At 42.4% G+C, this 18,263-nt stretch overlaps 1 protein-coding gene across 1 annotated transcript in view; it reads right to left on the reverse strand.

The window, feature by feature from the left end:
- The window catches only part of LOC110520038 (cadherin-13), a 603,183-nt gene that overhangs the window by 175,631 nt on the left and 409,289 nt on the right, over nucleotides 1-18,263 (reverse strand). Inside the window, exon 7 of the mRNA XM_090218153.1 lies at nucleotides 1,446-1,624. Within this exon, the coding sequence (XP_090074279.1) occupies nucleotides 1,446-1,624 (179 nt within the window). The remainder of the gene's footprint in view (nucleotides 1-1,445; nucleotides 1,625-18,263) is intronic.

Raw genomic sequence — 18,263 nt, forward strand, 5'->3', positions numbered from 1 at the left:
AAAGCCCAGGTGGAAGGCCAGTTCTGAGATACTGGATCTGGCAAGCCTGGAACTGACAATCATATCATGCTCAAAGTTGCTTAGGTCACTCACTTTTCCCATTCTAATGTTCAATCGAACAGTAACTGACCACCCCGATTCCTGTCTGCTTGCTTTATATTAAAAGTGAAACAGCCTCAAATCTTCTTGGGTATGATGCTACAAAAGCTTGGAACACCTGTATTTGTGGAGTTTCTTCCAATAATCTCTGCAGATCCTCTCAAGCTCTGGCAGGTTGGATGGGGAGCGTCGCTGCACAGCTATTTTCAGGTCTCTCCAGAGATGTTCAATCGGGTTCAAGTCCGGGTTCTGGCTGGGCACTCAAGGACATTCAGACGTGTCCTGAAGCCACTCCTGTGTTGTCTTGGGTGTGTGCTTTGGGTTGTTGTCCTGTTGGAAGGGGAACCTGCACCACAGTCTGAGGTCCTAAGCGCTCTGGAGCAGTTTTCATTAAGGATCTCTCTATCGTTTGCTCCATGCACCTGTCCCTCGGTCCTGACTAGTCTCCCAGTCCCTGCCGCTGAAAACATCCCCACAGCATGATGCTGCCTCCACCATGCTTCACCGTAGGGATGGTGTCAGCTCTGCTCCAGACGTGACACTTGACATTCAGGCCAAAGAGTTCAATCTTGGTTTCATCAGACCAGAGAATCTTGTTTCTCATGGTCTGAGAGGCTTTCATGTGCCTTTTACTGAGGAGTGGCTTCTGTCTGACCCCTCTACCATTAAGGCCTAATTGGTGGAGTGCTGCAGAGATGGTTTTCCTTCTGGAAGGTTCTCCCATTTCCACAGAGGAACTGTGAAGCCCTATCAGAGTGGCCATCGGGTTCTTTGTCACTTCCCTGACCAAGGCCCTTCTCCATCGACACAATCCTGTCTCAGAGCTATACAGACAATTTTTTGGACCTCATTGCTGGATTTCTGCTCTGATATCCACTGTCAACAGAGGGACCTTATATAGATAGGTGTGTCTCTTTCCAAATCATGTCCAATCAATTGAATTTACCACATTCTACAACCAATCAAGTTGTAGAAACATCTCAAGGATGATCAATGAAAACAGGATGCAACCTGAGCTCACTTTCGAGTCTCATAACAAAGGGCCTGAATGCTTATATAAATAAGGTATTTTATTTTCGCTTTGTCATTATGGATAGATTAAGATTTTTTTTAAACCCATTTTAGAATAAGGTTGTAACATAACAAAATGTGGAAAAAGTGTAGTGGTCTGAATACTTTCTGAATATACTGTATATATAAAACACAAGAAAATCAAAAAAAAAAAAAATCTGTCTGCACCGGGCCTTTAAAACTTCATGGTAGCGAGGCAGTGAGACAGAAGCAGTGTTTTGGGGGCCCATCAGATCAGTCTGGAGAGGCTCCCAGCCCAATCAAAGCACACCCACCTCTCTGTCCAGAAGTGTGGGGGAGATGACAGTGACAATGTTGCCGCTCTCTGGGTTGATGTAGAACATGTTGGGTGAGGGTTTGTCGGGCGACTGCCTCACAATGTTGTAGCGCAGCACCGCGTTCTGCAACCTGGGGTCATCAGCATCCTCCGCTGTCATCGTCATCACCACGGTTCCTATAGAAACAGATAGTTTACTGTTAGAAGGTTACAGCACTATCTCAGTTCTTATTTATGTATATGATTTTATTTGATATTTTATAAACAATACAAAACATACACATACAAATGACTACATCATACAAACATCACTACATCACACCTGCCCAGAACCACTATCCCCCACCCCTAAGGGCACCTTTATCACTTTCTGCCACATGCACTCAAACTGCACAATTTTGGTACATTTTTTGATAATAAAGCATTTGACCTTTCCATTGCATGAACGACGGAGGATTGGCTGATTTCCAGTTTTTGAGTATACATTTTTTTTGTCCAACCCATCTGGTATCTCACTGCACCCTCATATGGCATGTGTTGAAATATACAGACAGACAAATTAAAAGTACATTTACATTGCAATATCTCTGACATCCATCTTTCCATCTCCGCCCATAACATTATTGAGTCATTAGTTTACACTTCAGACATGACTCTGCCGTTGTGCTGTCAAAGTTCTTTACGTCACCAAATCACAATTATGATGAAAATATGAGCCTGTCAAACCTGCACTGAGACAAAGGCCAAGAATGGCGACAGACATCAGTCAGAATACTCTGGGTCACTCTGAACACACATCCTTTTTACTAATGCATTCTCTTCAAAAACATTGGTCATAACGATATACCTAATGTAATTTAGTAATGGAACAAAGATGTGGTGCCCTCCCTGCATCGGAGCTGAAATCCCAGTCAAACCTTGACATATCCTCAACCCCCCATACTCTTGTCTGACCTCAGTGACGAACCTCACACCTCCACTCTACAGGCAAGAAAATATGTTTACTGCTGTGAAGCCAATCTCTCTCCCACCTCATATCTCTTCTGAGAACAGCAAGGCATTTCTGTGGAGACTGAAAATTGAGTTTGGAACGCTATGGTTCACTCATAGAATGCAGAGTGCAAATTACGAGTGGGCCAGGGGGGGCTAAACCGGCCGGAACGAGATATATATATATATTTTTACATTTAACCTTTATTTAACTTGGCAAGTCGGTTAAGAACTAATTCTTATTTACAATGACAGCCTACCCCGGCCAAACCCGGGCGACGCTGGGCCAATTGTTCGCCGCCCTATGGGACACCTAATCATGGCCAGATGTAATACAGCCTGGATTCAAACCAGGGACTGTAGTGGTGCCTCTTGCATTGCCTTAGACCACTGTGCCCTTCGAGCCCGACATCTATTTAAATAATTACATTTGTATTCATTTTATTAATCATATAAATTATAAATGTTAGAATTGTTCTTCCACTTTGACATTATTGATTATATTGTGTTGATTGTGGACAGAAAAATGACAATTATATCCATTTTAATCCCAGTTTGTAATTATTATTTTTTAAATCAAAAGGTGTCTGAATACTTTTACAAGGCAATATAAAGTGGGTAAAACAGTATGTAGACATTATTAAAGTGACCAGGGTAAAATTCCTATATGTACATAGGGCAGCAGTCTCTAAGGTGCAGGGTAGGGTACCAGGTAGCTGGCTAGTGACACTGTATTTTTAAAGCTTTGTTGTGTGTGTGGGTGAGTGTCTGTGTCTGTCTACTGAGAGCTCTAATTAGCCTGTAGACGGATTACTGCTTTACCGACCACTAATCACCTCAGCAAAGCCTCATAAAACATTGAGGTGAACAGTCAAGGATGTCGGCTAAAACTAAAAAGCCTTGCCAAAGAGACTTAAACAAGGCCTGTGTTTCTGTATGGGTACTATCAGAGTGTGAATTATACCGTGACATTAGGTCTACAATCTTGTAGTCTGAATTTATTGATACCTTTTTTTGTAAAATGGAAACAGGGAGTACAGGAGGGGCTGAGCACACCCCCTTATGGGGCCCCAGTGCTGAGGATCAGAGAAGTGGAGATGTTTTTTCCTACCTTCACCACCTGGGGCAGCCCGTCAGGAAGTCCAGGATCCAATTGCACAGGGCGGTCTCAAGCTTAATGATGAGCTTGAAGGGTATTATCGTTTTTAATGCTGAGCTGTAGTCAATGAACAGCATTCTTACATAGGTATTCCTTTTGTCCAGATGAGATAGGGCAGTGTGATGGCGATTGCGGACCTATTGTGGCGGTATGCAAATTGCAATAGGTCTAGGGTGACAGGTAAGGTGGAGGTGATATGATCAATAACTAGTCTCTCAAAGCACTTCATGATGACAGAAGTGAGTGCTACGGGGCAGTAGTCATTTAGTTCAGTTACTTTTGCCTTCTTGGGTACAGGAACAATGGTGGCCATCTTGAAGCATGTGGGGACAGCAGACTGGGATAAGGAAATTGAATATGTCCTTAAACACACCAGCCAGCTGGTCTGCGCATGCTCTGAGGACACGGCAAGGGGTGCCGTCTAGGCCAGCAGCCTTGCGAGGGTTGACATGTTTAAATGTCTTACTCACGTCGGCCATGGAGAAGGAAAGCCCACAGTCCTTGGTATTGGGCCTATAGGAAGGGAGATACAAAATAGAATTGTGGTCAGAGATGCCGAAAGGAGGGTGCGGGATGGTCTTGTATGCATCGCAGAAGTCAGAGTAGCAGTGAACAAATGTTTCGCCAGCCCGGGTTCTACAATCCATATGCTGATAGAATTTAGGTAGCCTTGTTAAAATCCCCAGCTACAACAAATGCAGCCTCAGGATATATGGCTTCCAGTTTGCATAGAGTCCAGTGAAGTTCCTTGAGGGCCATCGTGGTATCGGCTTGAGGGGGAATATACACTGCTGTGACAATAACCGATGAGAATTCTATTAGGAGATAATACGGTCGGCATTTGATTGTGAGGAATTCTAGGTCAGATGAACAAAAGGACTTGAGTTCCTGTTTGTTGTTACAATTACACCATGAGTCGTTATCATGAAACATACACCCCCACCCTTCTTCCCGGAGAGATGTTTATTTCTGTTGGCATGACGCGCAAAGAATCCCGGTGGCTGTACTGACTCTGACAGCATATCCCCAGAGAGCCATGTTTCCGTGAAACAGAGTATGTTACAATCCCTGATGTCTCTCTGGAAAGCAACCCTTGCCCTAATTTCATCTACCTTGCTATATAAAGACTGGACATAGCAATTAATAGCAATCAAAATACACATATTTAGCAATAACAATATGTTTATGTGACCAATATATTTTGATTTGCTTTGTTTGCAAAGGTACATTGTCCCAAGGGTGTTGGCAGTCATAACTCCCCTGAATGCCTCTGTCAATCCAACAACTATTATCAGCAGTAATAATGTGCCTATGAACCTGAGTTATACTGTTAGCACAGAGGCATTTTGGCCTCGTAGGAAGCCAACAGCTCAAACATAAATCTCACTGTCATGTCTACCTCTGATAAGCTTCCCTCCCAGTAAAGCAATAAAAATAATAAAGAATTCAAGAAAAGCACTACAAATAGCTCACATTATTAACATACATAGCCTCAGAAACAAGGTTCATGAAATCAATAGCTTGCTAGTAACAGATCAAATACTGACTTTCACTGGAACTCACTTAAATAATTCCTGTGATTATATAGTGGCAATACATGGTTTCAACATCTACAGAAGAGACAGGAATGCTAATGCTTTTTATATACGGAGTCATATTCCTGTAAAGCTTAGAGAGGATCTCATGTCAAATATTGTTGAAGTAATATGGCTACAGGTTCACCTGCCTCACCTAAACGTCTATTATTGTGGTAAATTTTTATAGACCACCAAATGCTAACAGTTAGTGTCTGTATAATATATACAGTATATAGGCAGAAACTTCAATAGGAAGTTCAACATTGGTCTGATCAATCAAAATCTATGCTTCAAGATTGTTTTGATCACGTGCACTGGGATATGTTCCGGGTTGCCTCTGAGAATAACATTGACCTATACACTGACTCGGTGACTGAGTGTATCAGGAAGTGCATTGGCAATGTTTTTTCCACTGAGACGATTAGAACGTATCCAAACCAAAAAACATGGATAGATGGAAGCATTCAGGCAATTGTTAAAGTGCGAACCATCACATTTAACGACGGCAAGTTGACTGGGAACATGGAAGAGTACAAATAGTCCAGCTGTGCCCTCCCGTTAGGTAATCAAACAGGCAAAACGTCTGTACAGAGACGAAGTGGAGTTGCATTTCAATGGCTCAGACACGAGAGGTACATAGTAAGGACTCCAGACAATGATGGATTAAAAGAGGCAAAACCAGTGATGTCGCAGACACCGATGCCTTGCTACCGGACAACCTAACCACCTCCATCACCCTCAAAAAAACAGTGCCACCCATGCAGGCCACCTCTGCTCACGAGGACTGTGAGCACTCATTCCCTCAAGGCTGCCGGCCCAGATGCCATGCCTAGCCGTGTCCTCAGAGTATGTGCAGACCAACTGACTGGAGTGTTTACGGACATATTCAATCTCAATGCTTCCAGATGTTCACCATTGTTCCTGCACCCAAGAAAGTGAAGGTAACGGAACTACATTACTATCGCCCAGTAACAGCAACTTCTGTCATGAAGTGATTTGATTTAGGGGGCGCTATTTTAATTTTTGGATGAAAAACGTTCCCGTTTTATACAAGATATTTTGTCACGAAAGGATACTCGACTATGCATATAATTGACAGCTTTGGAAAGAAGACACTCTGACGTTTCCAAAACTGCAAAGATATTGTCTGTGAGTGCCACATAACTGATGTTACAGGCGAAACCCAGATAAAAATCCAACCAGGAAGTGCCGCATTTTTTGAAACCGCCTCATGCCAATGACACCTTATATGGCTGTGAATTAGCTACGAATGAGCATAGTTTTCCACGTATTCCCCAAGGTGTCTACAGAATTGTGACGTTTTTTTACGCATTTCCATTGAAGAATAGCCGTAAGGGAGCATATTTAGCAAGTGGTCACATGGTGTCTCCCGCAGAAAATCTTGCGTAAAATACTGAGGTAGCCATTTTTCCAATCGCTTCTTATGAGAAACCAATTGCCTCGACCAATATATTATCGAATATATATGTTAAAAACACCTTGTGGATGGATCCTAAACAACGTTTGCCGTGTTTCTGTCGATATTATGGAGTCAATTTTGAAAAAAAGTTTTCCGGTCGATTTCTCAGCCAAGCATTATCAACAAACGGGAGCTATTTCGCCTACAAAAATAATATTTTTGGAAAAAAGGAACATTTGCTATCTAACTGGGAGTCTCCTGAGTGAAAGCATCCGAAGTTATTCAAAGGTGTATTTCAAGGCCTACCTTCAAACTCAGTGCCTCTTTGCTTGACATCATGGGAAAATCAAAAGAAATCAGAAAAAAATGTGGAGACCTCAACAAGTCTGGTTCATCATTGGGAGCAATTTCCAAACGGCTGAATGTAAAACGTTCATCTGTACAAACAATAGTATGCAAGTATAAACACCATGGGACCACGCAGCCATCACACAGCTCAGGAAGGACTCAGTTACTCCAGCTCTGTCAGGGGGAATGGACAAAAATTCACCCAAATGATTGTGGGAAGGTTGTGGAAGGCTACTGAAACGTTTGACCCAAGTTAAACAACTTATAGGCAATGCTACCAAATATCAACTCAAATCAAAGTTTATTTGTCACGTGCGCCGAACACAACAGGTGTAGGTAGACCTTACAGTGAAATGCTTACTTACAGGTTCTAACCAATGGTGCGGAAAAAAAGAAGGTATGTATGTGTGTGTTTGTTTGTGTAGGTAAGTTAAAAAATAAAACTACAGTAAAAAGACATTTGAAAACAGAGTAGAAAGGCTATATACAGACACCTGTTGGTCAGGCTTATTGAGGTAGTATGTACATGTCAGTATCGTTACTGTGTGTGTATGCATACAGTGACTATGCATATATGATGAACAGAGAGTAGCAGAAGCGTAAAAAGAAGGGTTGGCGGGTGGTGGGACACAATGCAGATAGCCCTGTTAGCCAATGTGCGGAAGCACTGGTTGGTCGGGCCATTTAGGTAGTATGTACATGAATGTATAGTTAAAGTGACTATGCATATAAGATAAACAGAGAGGAGCAGCAGCGTAAAAGAGGGGTTAAGGGGGTGGGGGGGGGCAGTGCAAATAGTCCGGGTCACCATTTGGTTACCTGTTCAGGAGTCTTATGGCTTGGGGGTAAAAACTGTTGAGAAGCCTTTTTGTCCTAGACTTGGCACTCCGGTACCGCTTGCCATGCGGTAGTAGAGAGAACAGTCTATGACTGGGGTGGCTGGGATCTTTGACAATATTTAGTGCCTTCCTCTGACACCGCCTGGTGTAGAGGTCCTGGATGGCAGGCAGCTTTGCCCAAGTGATGTACTGGGCCGTATGCACTACCCCCTGAAGTGCCTTGCGGTCGGAGGCCAAGCAATTGCCGTACCAGGCAGTGATGCAAGCGGTCAGGATGCTCTCGATGTTGTAGCTGTAGAACCTTTTGAGGATCTCAGGACCCATGCCAAATATTTTTAGTTTCCTGAGGGGGAATAGGCTTTGTTGTGCCCTCTTCACGACTGTCTTGGTGTGTTTGGACCAGTCTAGTTTGTTGTTGATGTGGACACCAAGGAATTTGAAGCTCCCAACCTGCTCTACTACAGGCCCGTCGATGAGAATGGGGACGTGTTCAGTGCTCTTTTTCCTGTAGTCCACAATCATCTCCTTAGTCTAGGTTGTTATTTTGTCACCACTCGGCCAGGTCTCTGACCTCCTCCCTATAGGCGGTCTCGTCGTTGTCGGTGATCAGGCCTACCACTGTTTTGTCGTCAGCAAACTTAATGATGTTGTTGGAGTCGTGCCTGGCCATGTAGTCGTGGGTGAACAGGGAGTACAGGAGAGGACTGAGCACGCACCCCTGGGGAGCTCCAGTGTTGAGGATCAGCGTGGCAGATGTGTTGCTACCTACCCTCACCACCTGGTGGCGGCCTGTCAGGAAGTCCAGGATCCAGTTGCAGAGGGAGGTGTTTAGTCCCAGGATCCTTAGCTTGGTGATGAGCTTTGAGGGTACTATGGTGTTAAACACTGAGCTGTAGTCAATGAACAGCATTCTCACATAGGTGTTCCTTTTGTCCAGGTGGGAAAGGGCAGTGTGGAGTGCAATAGAGATCGCATCATCTGTTTGGGCGGTATGCAAATTGGAGTGGGTCTAGGGTTTCTGGGATAATGGTGTTGATGTGAGCCATTACCAGCCTTTCAAAGCACTTCATAGCTACGGACGTGAGTGCTATGGGTCTGTAGTCATTTAGGCAGGTTGCTTTGTGTTCTTGGGCACAGGGACTATGGTGATCTGCTTGAAGCATGTTGGTATTTCAGACTCAATCAGGGACATGTTGAAAATGTCAGTGAAGACACCTGCCAGTTGGTCAGCACACGCCCGGGGCACACATCCTGGTAATCAGTCTGGCCCCGCAGCCTTGTGTTTGTTGACCTGTTTAAAGGTCTTACTCACGTCGGCTACAGAGAGCGTGATCACACAGTCATCCGGAACAGCTGATGCTCTCATGCATGCCTCAGTGTTGCCTGCCTCAAAGCGAGCATAGAAGTGATTTAGCTCCTCTGGTAGGCTCGTTTCACTGGGCAGCTCGCGGCTGTGCTTCCCTTTGTAGTCTGTAATAGTTTGCAAGCCCTGCCCCATCCGACGAACGTCGCAGCCGGTGTTGTACGATTCAATCTTAGCCCTGTATTGACGCTTTACCTGTTTTATGGTTCGTCGCAGGTCATAGCGGGATTTCTTGTAAGCTTCCGGGTTAGAGTCCCGCACCTTGAAAGCGGCACCTCTACGCTTTAGCTCATTGCGAATGTTGCCTGTAATCCATGGCTTCTGGTTGGGGTATGTACGTACAGTCACTGTGGGGACGACGTCCTCAATGCGCTTATTGATAAAGCCAGTGACTGATGTGGTGTATTCCTTAATGTCATCGGAAGAATCCCAGAACATGTTCCAGTCTGTGATAGTAAAGCAGTCCTGTTGTTTAGCATCTGCTTCATCTGACCATTTTTTTTATAGACCGAGTCACTGGTGGTTCCTGCTTTAATTTTTGCTTGTAAGCAGGACTCAGGAGGATAGAGTTGTGGTCGGATTTAACAAGTGGAGGGTGAGGGAGAGCTTGGTACGCATCTCTGTGTGTGGAGTACAGGTGATCTAGAATTTTCTCCCTCTGGTTGCACATTTAACATGTTAATAGAGATTTGGTAGAACTGATTTATGTTTCCTTGCATTAACCCCTCTGGGATATGTGAGAACAAAAGCCAGGGGAAAGGCAGCGCACCAAATTATAAAACTATACTATAATACTATAAAAATCAAACTTTCATTAAATCACACATGCAAGATAGCAATTTAAAGCTACACTTATGAATCCAGCCAACATGTCACATTTCAAAAAGTATTTTCGTTGAAAGCAAACAATGCTATTATCTGAGGATAGCACCTCCGTAAACAAAGAGAGAAACCATATTTCAACCCTGCAGGCGTGACACAAAACGCAGAAATAAGAATATAATTCATGCCTTACCTTTGACGAGCTTCTTTTGTTGGCACTCCAATATGTCCCATAAACATCACAAATCGTCCTTTTGTTCGATAATTCCGTCGATATATATCCAGAATGTCCATTTATTTGGTGCGTTTGATCCAGAAAAACACCGGTTCCAACCTGCTCAACGTGACTACAAAATATCTTAAAAGTTACCTGTAAACTTTGCCAAAACATTTCAAACTACTTTTGTAATACAACTTTAGGTATTTTTTAACGTAAATAATCGATAACATTGAAGACGGGATGATCTGTGTTCAAATACAGGAAGTAAACAAACTGAAGCATGCTTTCTGGTCACTCGCCTCTATCTAACAGTACACTTCAAGTGACCCTAGTTCAAGATGGGCGTATTTCTTTATTACACAAAGGAATAAGCTCAACCAATTTCTAAAGACTGTTGACATCCAGTGGAAGCGATAGGAACTGCAAGAAGGTCCCTTAGAAATCTGGATTCCCATTGAAAAGAGAGTGACCTGAATAATTTTGTCCTTGGGGTTTCGCCTGCTAAATAAGTTCTGTTACACTCACAGACATGATTCAAACAGTTTTAGAAACTTCAGAGTGTTTTCTATCCAAATCTACTAATAATATGCATATCTTATCTTCTGGGGATGAGTAGCAGGCAGTTGAATTTGGGCATGCATTTCACCTGGATGTGAAAATACTGCCCCGTCACCAAGAAGTTCAAGTCTTCGGCCACTAGGAGCTTATTTCCTTCTACAGCTGACTGAGTGTGGTCTTAGTGCCAGCATCTGTCTGTGGTGGTAAATAAACAGCCACGAAAAGTATAGCTGAGAACTCTCTAGGCAAGTAGTGTGGCCTGCAGTTTATCACAATATACTAGCAGTATATCCTTAGATTTCGTGCACCAGCTGTTGTTTACAAATTTGCACAGACCGCCCCCCTCGTCTTACCGGAGTGTGCTGTTCTATCCTGCTGGTGCAGCGTGTATCCCGCTAGCTGAATATCCATGTCGTCATTCAGCCATGATTCCGTGAAGGGAGATGATTCCGTGAAGCATAGGATAACAGTTTTTGATGTCCCGTTGGTAGGATATTTGTGATCATACCTCGTCTAGTTTATTGTCCAATGATTGCACGTTGGTGAGTAATATTGACGGTAACGGCAGCTTTCCTCGTTGTCTTTTGCGGGTCCGGATGAGGCATCCGGCTCTTCATCCTCTGCGTCGCTTCCTTTTGCGAATAATTGGGACGTCTGATCTGTGGGGTGTTTAGAGAATATCGTGTGAGTCCTGCTTGTTATTGTTGTTGTTGTTGAAGAAATCTTCATCTAATCCGAGGTGAGTGATCGCTATCCTGATATCCAAAAGCTCTTTTCTTCCGTAAGATACGGTTGCAGAAACATTGTGTATAAAATAATTTACAAATATTGCGAAAAACCCCCACATAATAGCACAATTGGTTAGGAGACGGCCATCTCCTTTGGCGCCATACGTGTCAATTGAGTGTATGTAAACTTCTGACCCACTGGGAATGTGATGAAAGAAATAATAGCTGAAATAAATAATTCTCTCTACTATTATTCTGACATTTCACATTCTTAAAATAAAGTGGTGATCCTAACTGATCTAAGACAGGGAATTTTTACTAGGATTAAATGTCAGGAATTGTGAAAAACTTAGTTTAAATGTATTTGGCTAAGGTGTATGTAAACTTTCGACTTCAACTATATATTCGTTCAAATATTTCTTAATTTCTTACATTTCTTTCTTTAGCTTTTGGGGATTTGTGTGTATTGTTTTATGTTGTTTTGTATTGCTACACTGTTGGAGCAAGGAACATAAGCATTTCGCTACACCTGCGATAACATCTAATAAATATGTATATGCAAACAATACAATTGTATTTTATTTGATGTGTGAAATGCTTGATGTGTGAAATGCTCTCTGTTGGTATGTGATACCAACAGGGAGGTATATTTTCTAGGTGACCTAAATATTAACTGGCTTTCATCAAGCTGTCCACTCAAGAAAAATATTAAAACTGTAACCAGTGCCTGCAACCTGGTTCAGGTTATCAGGCAACCTACCAGGGTATTTACAAACAGTACAGGAATGAAATCATCAACATTTAATGATCACATCTTTACTAATGCTGCAGAAATCTGCTCTAAAGCAGTATCCACATTCATCGGATGTAGTGATCATAATATAGTAGCCATATCTAGGAAAACTTAAGTTCCAAACGCTGTGCCTAATATAGTGTATCAGAGATAATACAAGAGGTTTTGTAGTGATTTTCTATGTTGAAGATGTAAAGAATTTTTGCTGGTCTGTGGTGTGCAATGAGGAGCAACCAGATGCTGCATTTGACACATTTAGGAAATTGCTTTTCCAGTTACTAATAAGCATGCACCCATTAAGAAAATGACTCTAAAAACTGTTTAATCCCCGTGGATTGATGATTAATTGAAAAATGGTATGGTTGAGAGGGATGAGGCAAAATAAATGGAAAATAAGTCTGGCTGCACAGCCGATTGGGATCATATTGTAAATATAAAAATCATGTGACTAAACTAAACAAAACGAAGAAGAAACTGTACTATGAAACAAAGATAAATAATATGATGACAGTAAAAAGCTTTGGAGCACCTGAAATGATATTTTTGGGAAAAAGGCAAACTCAGCTCTACCATTCATTTAATCAAATGGCTCATTCATCACTGAGGATGATAGCAGACTACTGTATATTGCCACTACATATGTTTCCTTCTCTTCAATCTAAGCCTACAGGAAAGTATGTTCCCTCAGGCCTGGAGGGAAGCGAAAGTCATTCCGCTACCCAAGAATAGTAAATCAACCTTTACTGGCTCAAACAGCCGACCAATAAATTGGCTGAACGAAACTGATAAGAAGATTGTGGGAGCTGTTTTGTTAGACAACAGTGCAGCTTTTGACATTATTGATTATAACCTGCTGCGGGAAAAACTGATGTGTTATAGATTTACATCCCATGCTATATCGTGAATCGAGAGTTAACTATCTAACAGAACACAGAGGGTGTTCTTTAATGAAAAGCCTATCCAACGTATGTCTGTCTTTGACCTGCCACTGGCAATGAGTAAGGCATGTATTCTGATGACTCAACACTATACACGTCAGCTACCACAGCGAGTGAAATCGCTTCAACACTTAACTAATAGCTGCAGTCAGTTTTAGAATGGGTGCCATGAAATAAGCTAGTCCTTAATATTTAAAAACTAAAAGCATTGCATTTGGGACAAATCATTCACTAAACCCTAAACCTCAACTAGATATTGTAAAGAAATTGAGCAAGTTGACTAAAGACTAAACTGGTTGGTGTAACCTTGGATTGTAAAACTGTCATTGTCAAAACATACTTTAGGTAGACACACACACAGGCACACACACAGGCACACACACACACACACACACACACACACACACACACACACACACACACACACACACACACACATACATACATACATTGCAATGTTGTTATATTGCTGTATTATGGATTTTGTATTGCATATACAGTGCCAGTATTCGCCCCCCTTGAACTTTGCGACCTTTTGCCACATTTCAGGCTTCAAACATAAAGATATAAAACTGTATTTTTTTGTGAAGAATCAACAACAAGTGGGACACAATCATGAAGTGGAACGACATTTATTGGATATTTAAAACTTTTTTAACAAATAAAAAACTGAAAAATTAGGCGTGCAAAATTATTCAGCCCCTTTACTTTCAGTGCAGCAAACTCTCTCCAGAAGTTCAGTGAGGATCTCTGAATGATCCAATGTTGACCTAAATGACTAATGATGATAAATACAATCCACCTGTGTGTAATCAAGTCTCCATATAAATGCACCTGCACTGTGATAGTCTCAGAGGTCCGTTAAAAGCGCAGAGAGCATCATGAAGAACAAGGAACACACCAGGCAGGTCCGAGATACTGTTGTGAAGAAGTTTAAAGCCTGATTTGGATACAAAAAGATTTCCCAAGCTTTAAACATCCCAAGGAGCACTGTGCAAGCGATAATATTGAAATGGAAGGAGTATCAGACCACTGCAAATCTACCAAGACCTGGCCGTCCCTCTAAACTTTCAGCTCATACAAGGAGAAGACTGATCAGAGATGCAGCCAAGAGGCCCATGATCACTCTGGATGAACTGCAGAGATCTACAGCTGAGGTGGGAGACTCTGTCCATAGGACAACAATCAGTCGTATATTGCACAAATCTGGCCTTTATGGAAGAGTGGCAAGAAGAAAGCCACTTCTTAAAGATATCCATAAAAAGTGTTGTTTAAAGTTTGCCACAAGCCACCTGGGAGACACACCAAACATGTGGAAGAAGGTGCTCTGGTCAAATGAAACAAAAATTGAACTTTTTGGCAACAATGCAAAACGTTATGTTTGGCGTAAAAGCAACACAGCTGAACACACCATCCCCACTGTCAAACATGGTGGTGGCAGCATCATGGTTTGGGCCTGCTTTTCTTCAGCAGGGACAGGGAAGATGGTTAAAATTGATGGGAAGATGGATGGAGCCAAATACAGGACCATTCTGGAAGAAAACCTGATGGAGTCTGCAAAAGACCTGAGACTGGGACGAAGATTTGTCTTCCAACAAGACAATGATCCAAAACATAAAGCAAAATCTACAATGGAATGGTTCAAAAATAAACATATCCATGTGTTAGAATGGCCAAGTCAAAGTCCAGACCTGAATCCAATCGAGAATCTGTGGAAATAACTGAAAACTGCTGTTCACAAATGCTCTCCATCCAACCTCACTGAGCTCGAGCTGTTTTGCAAGGAGGAATGGGAAAAAATGTCAGTCTCTCGATGTGCAAAACTGATAGAGACATACCCCAAGCGACTTACAACTGTAATTGCAGCAAAAGGTGGCGCTACAAAGTATTAACTTAAGGGGGCTGAATAATGTTGCACGCCCAATTTTTCAGTTTTTGATTTGCTAAAAAAGTTTGAAATATCCAATAAATGTCGTTCCACTTCATGATTGTGTCCCACTTGTTGTTGATTCTTCACAAAAAAATACAGTTTTATATCTTTATGTTTGAAGCCTGAAATGTGGCAAAAGGTAGCAAAGTTCAAGGGGGCCGAATACTTTCGCAAGGCACTGTATGTTGAAGTAGAGTTGAGAGTAGTAATGTACTGTGTGATGTATGGTTTTATTTTGTATTTGCCTTAATCTTGTTTAGATCTCAGGAACAGTAGCTACTGCCTTGGCAGCAGCTAATGGAGATTCCTAATAAATACAAATACAAATTACACATTTGCATCATACTTCTAATCATTATTCTTGACTCTCGAAACAGAGATGTAAATGTATAAACCTGGAAACTTTGTTCCTGTGCTGTCACCTTCTGCTTGTAGTGGTAGAGATAAAGAACTAAGAAAGTGGATCTGGTTATTACTTGTCTAGCCTAGTGGTTAGAGTGTTGGACTAGTAATCAAAAGGTTGCAAGTTCAAATCATCCCTGAGCTGACAAGGTACAAATCTGTTGTTCTGCCCCTGAACAGGCAGTTAACCCACTGTTCCTTGGCCGTCATTGAAAATAAGAATTTGTTCTTTTAACTGACTTGCCTAGTTAAATAAAGGTAAAATAAAAAATATCAGGAGTAGGATTTACCCTTGGACATAATGCTAGGACGGGTGGGATCGGTGAGGTAAGAGAGTTCAATTCCATGTCTCTACAATGGATAATCATGGAGTACACTCTACTTTAACTTGCTCTCTCTGTAGACACTGTGGTTCTCTATCTAATTCTACAAAACTGCTACAGTAACCATCCACAACATGGGGTAATAAACAGCTCAGCCATCAGTCTAATATAACTGTTGGTGAGCTCTTGTGACTCGTCTCCCAAACCCTCTCTATGTCATCTGGTGGAGCTCCCTGGTCGCATGCCAAAGGTCAAATGACTGGGCTCCTGACATGATTAACATCTACTGACCCCAGTTGACCTCTGACCTGTCTGCTCAGACAGGCTGATAGGAATGACAGAGGCATCATGTACTATATCTACTATCAATATGGGCATGCAGGGAGATAGCAACCAGCTACTATCAGCACAAACACTCCCGCGTATGCACGCACGCACGCACGCACGCACGCACGCACGCACGCACGCACGCACGCACGCACGCACACACACACACACACACACACACACACACACACACACACACACACACACACACACACACACACACACACACACACACACACACACACACACACACACACAAATAAATCAAGTATCCATAATTGGATAATGGAACTAGATAAAAAGCAATAGCTGATTGCCAGTACCTAATCATAAACCAATTACAGCTACCTAGACTCAGTGACGAGTCATTGTCCTTTCTCATGAAGCCCATGTTCTCATCAGTGCTAAGGCAGAATCAATGTTAACTGGATTGGATGGTTAATGGGAGGATCTGAAATAGCTGGAATAGAATCCACAGGTCCAAACTACTGTATTATAAACTTCCCTCATCTAATGGAGAGGATGAGATCAGCAAACAAGGCGAAGGCCTTCCCTCCTCTCTTCTAGCCTACATTCTCCTCCACCCTTCTCCCCCTCTCCTCTCCACTCCTTTTGTGGATACATATTTCAATACATAGATGTCTGTAGACCACTACTGTTTAAAACCAACAAATTAAGAAATATGTTTTACTTTCCATCTCTTTCTTTCCCCATCTCTCTCTTTACTGAGGCAGAGGGGTCCCTGCTCCAAGTTCCCTGCTAGCAGTTATTTCAGACATAGTGGTGTCGGTCTCCCTGTGATTACCCCATAGCTGGGTACTGACGGTGTGTGTGTGTGTGTGTGTCTTTCTGTTTTCTATATGTGTACGTATGTGTCCACGTGCACCGGCATCCATCTGAGGCTGAGGTGCTACCCACTTACTGCAGCTGGAGAACCATGGGAACCAATCACAGAGGCCCCCACGATGGTGCAGGGAGCAGGTCTTTTCTACTCTTCTATGCTGTTACTTTAGCTCAACCCCAGGAGTCAGCCACATCAGCACTCAACCCATCCACACAACCCAGTTAACTCCAGCTGACTCACTACAGTCAACCATGAAAGGATGAAAGGGCTGCGTGGTTAATGTGCATGGACAAGTAGGTAATTATGAAGATGTCACACAGTATTATTAGTTCATAGGGTGCTTCAAATCCTAAATTATCCATGAATGAATAAGGGGAAAGTAATACTGATTCAGTGTCCTAACATTTTCTGGTCACGTTATATAAAATTTATTGAAACTCAGGATCAAAGATAACAAAAAGCTCAATGGGAAATGGAGAGTGGGAGAGAGAGAAAGAGAGAGAGAGAAAGCATTTTTACAGCTCCTTCCCCAACTATGTGGTCCTCCGGGTGAACTAACTGAATAGGATGGTTCTGAATGAGCTTAGTCAATGCATGCAGCAGGTGCACTTTACCTCATTCCACAATGTTGCTGTTGCTGTTGCTGCTATTCAGAAAGAACACTTATAGTAGTACCATGAGTTTTTGTGCTGAATATTTTCCACCCGGGGTATTTGGTAGATTAACGCTGAGGTTTTTCCTTTCCTTAGCCCATGCCCCCCTACGCAGAGCCCAAACGAAAACACACAGCCACAACAAATATCGAACATCCATCCTCCTATTCAACCGTTAATACTTCAAGTCCATTGTGCACTACCAATGGGGAGAGGGCACAAAATGGAGACTGAATGTTCCACTGTAGAGACACACAATTACATTGAACAAGCCATTCGCTGCCTTCTGCTGCTGTATTACCATAGTCAAGGACATTTTCACTGGCCTTTTTATTGTATGTTCATGTGGTGGTTAATTCTCATCCTCCCTCAGCAGGTAAACTGTCATGCAAATAAACTAGCGACACAACTAAACATTTCTGTGGCTCAGGATTCTCTCATAGCAGTTTCCTTATGGAAGTAAACCTCAAAGGTCCTTGATGAGAACACAAAGAAATAGTGTCACCATCTTGGATAGACAATTGACAGAAAAGGAAAGATTGCATTGTAATTATTTTCAATAATTAACAATGAACCAATTAA

This window comes from Oncorhynchus mykiss, chromosome 1 (assembly GCF_057628025.1).
Source record: "Oncorhynchus mykiss isolate SJ-2025 chromosome 1, ASM5762802v1, whole genome shotgun sequence".
Lineage (NCBI taxonomy): Eukaryota > Metazoa > Chordata > Actinopteri > Salmoniformes > Salmonidae > Oncorhynchus > Oncorhynchus mykiss.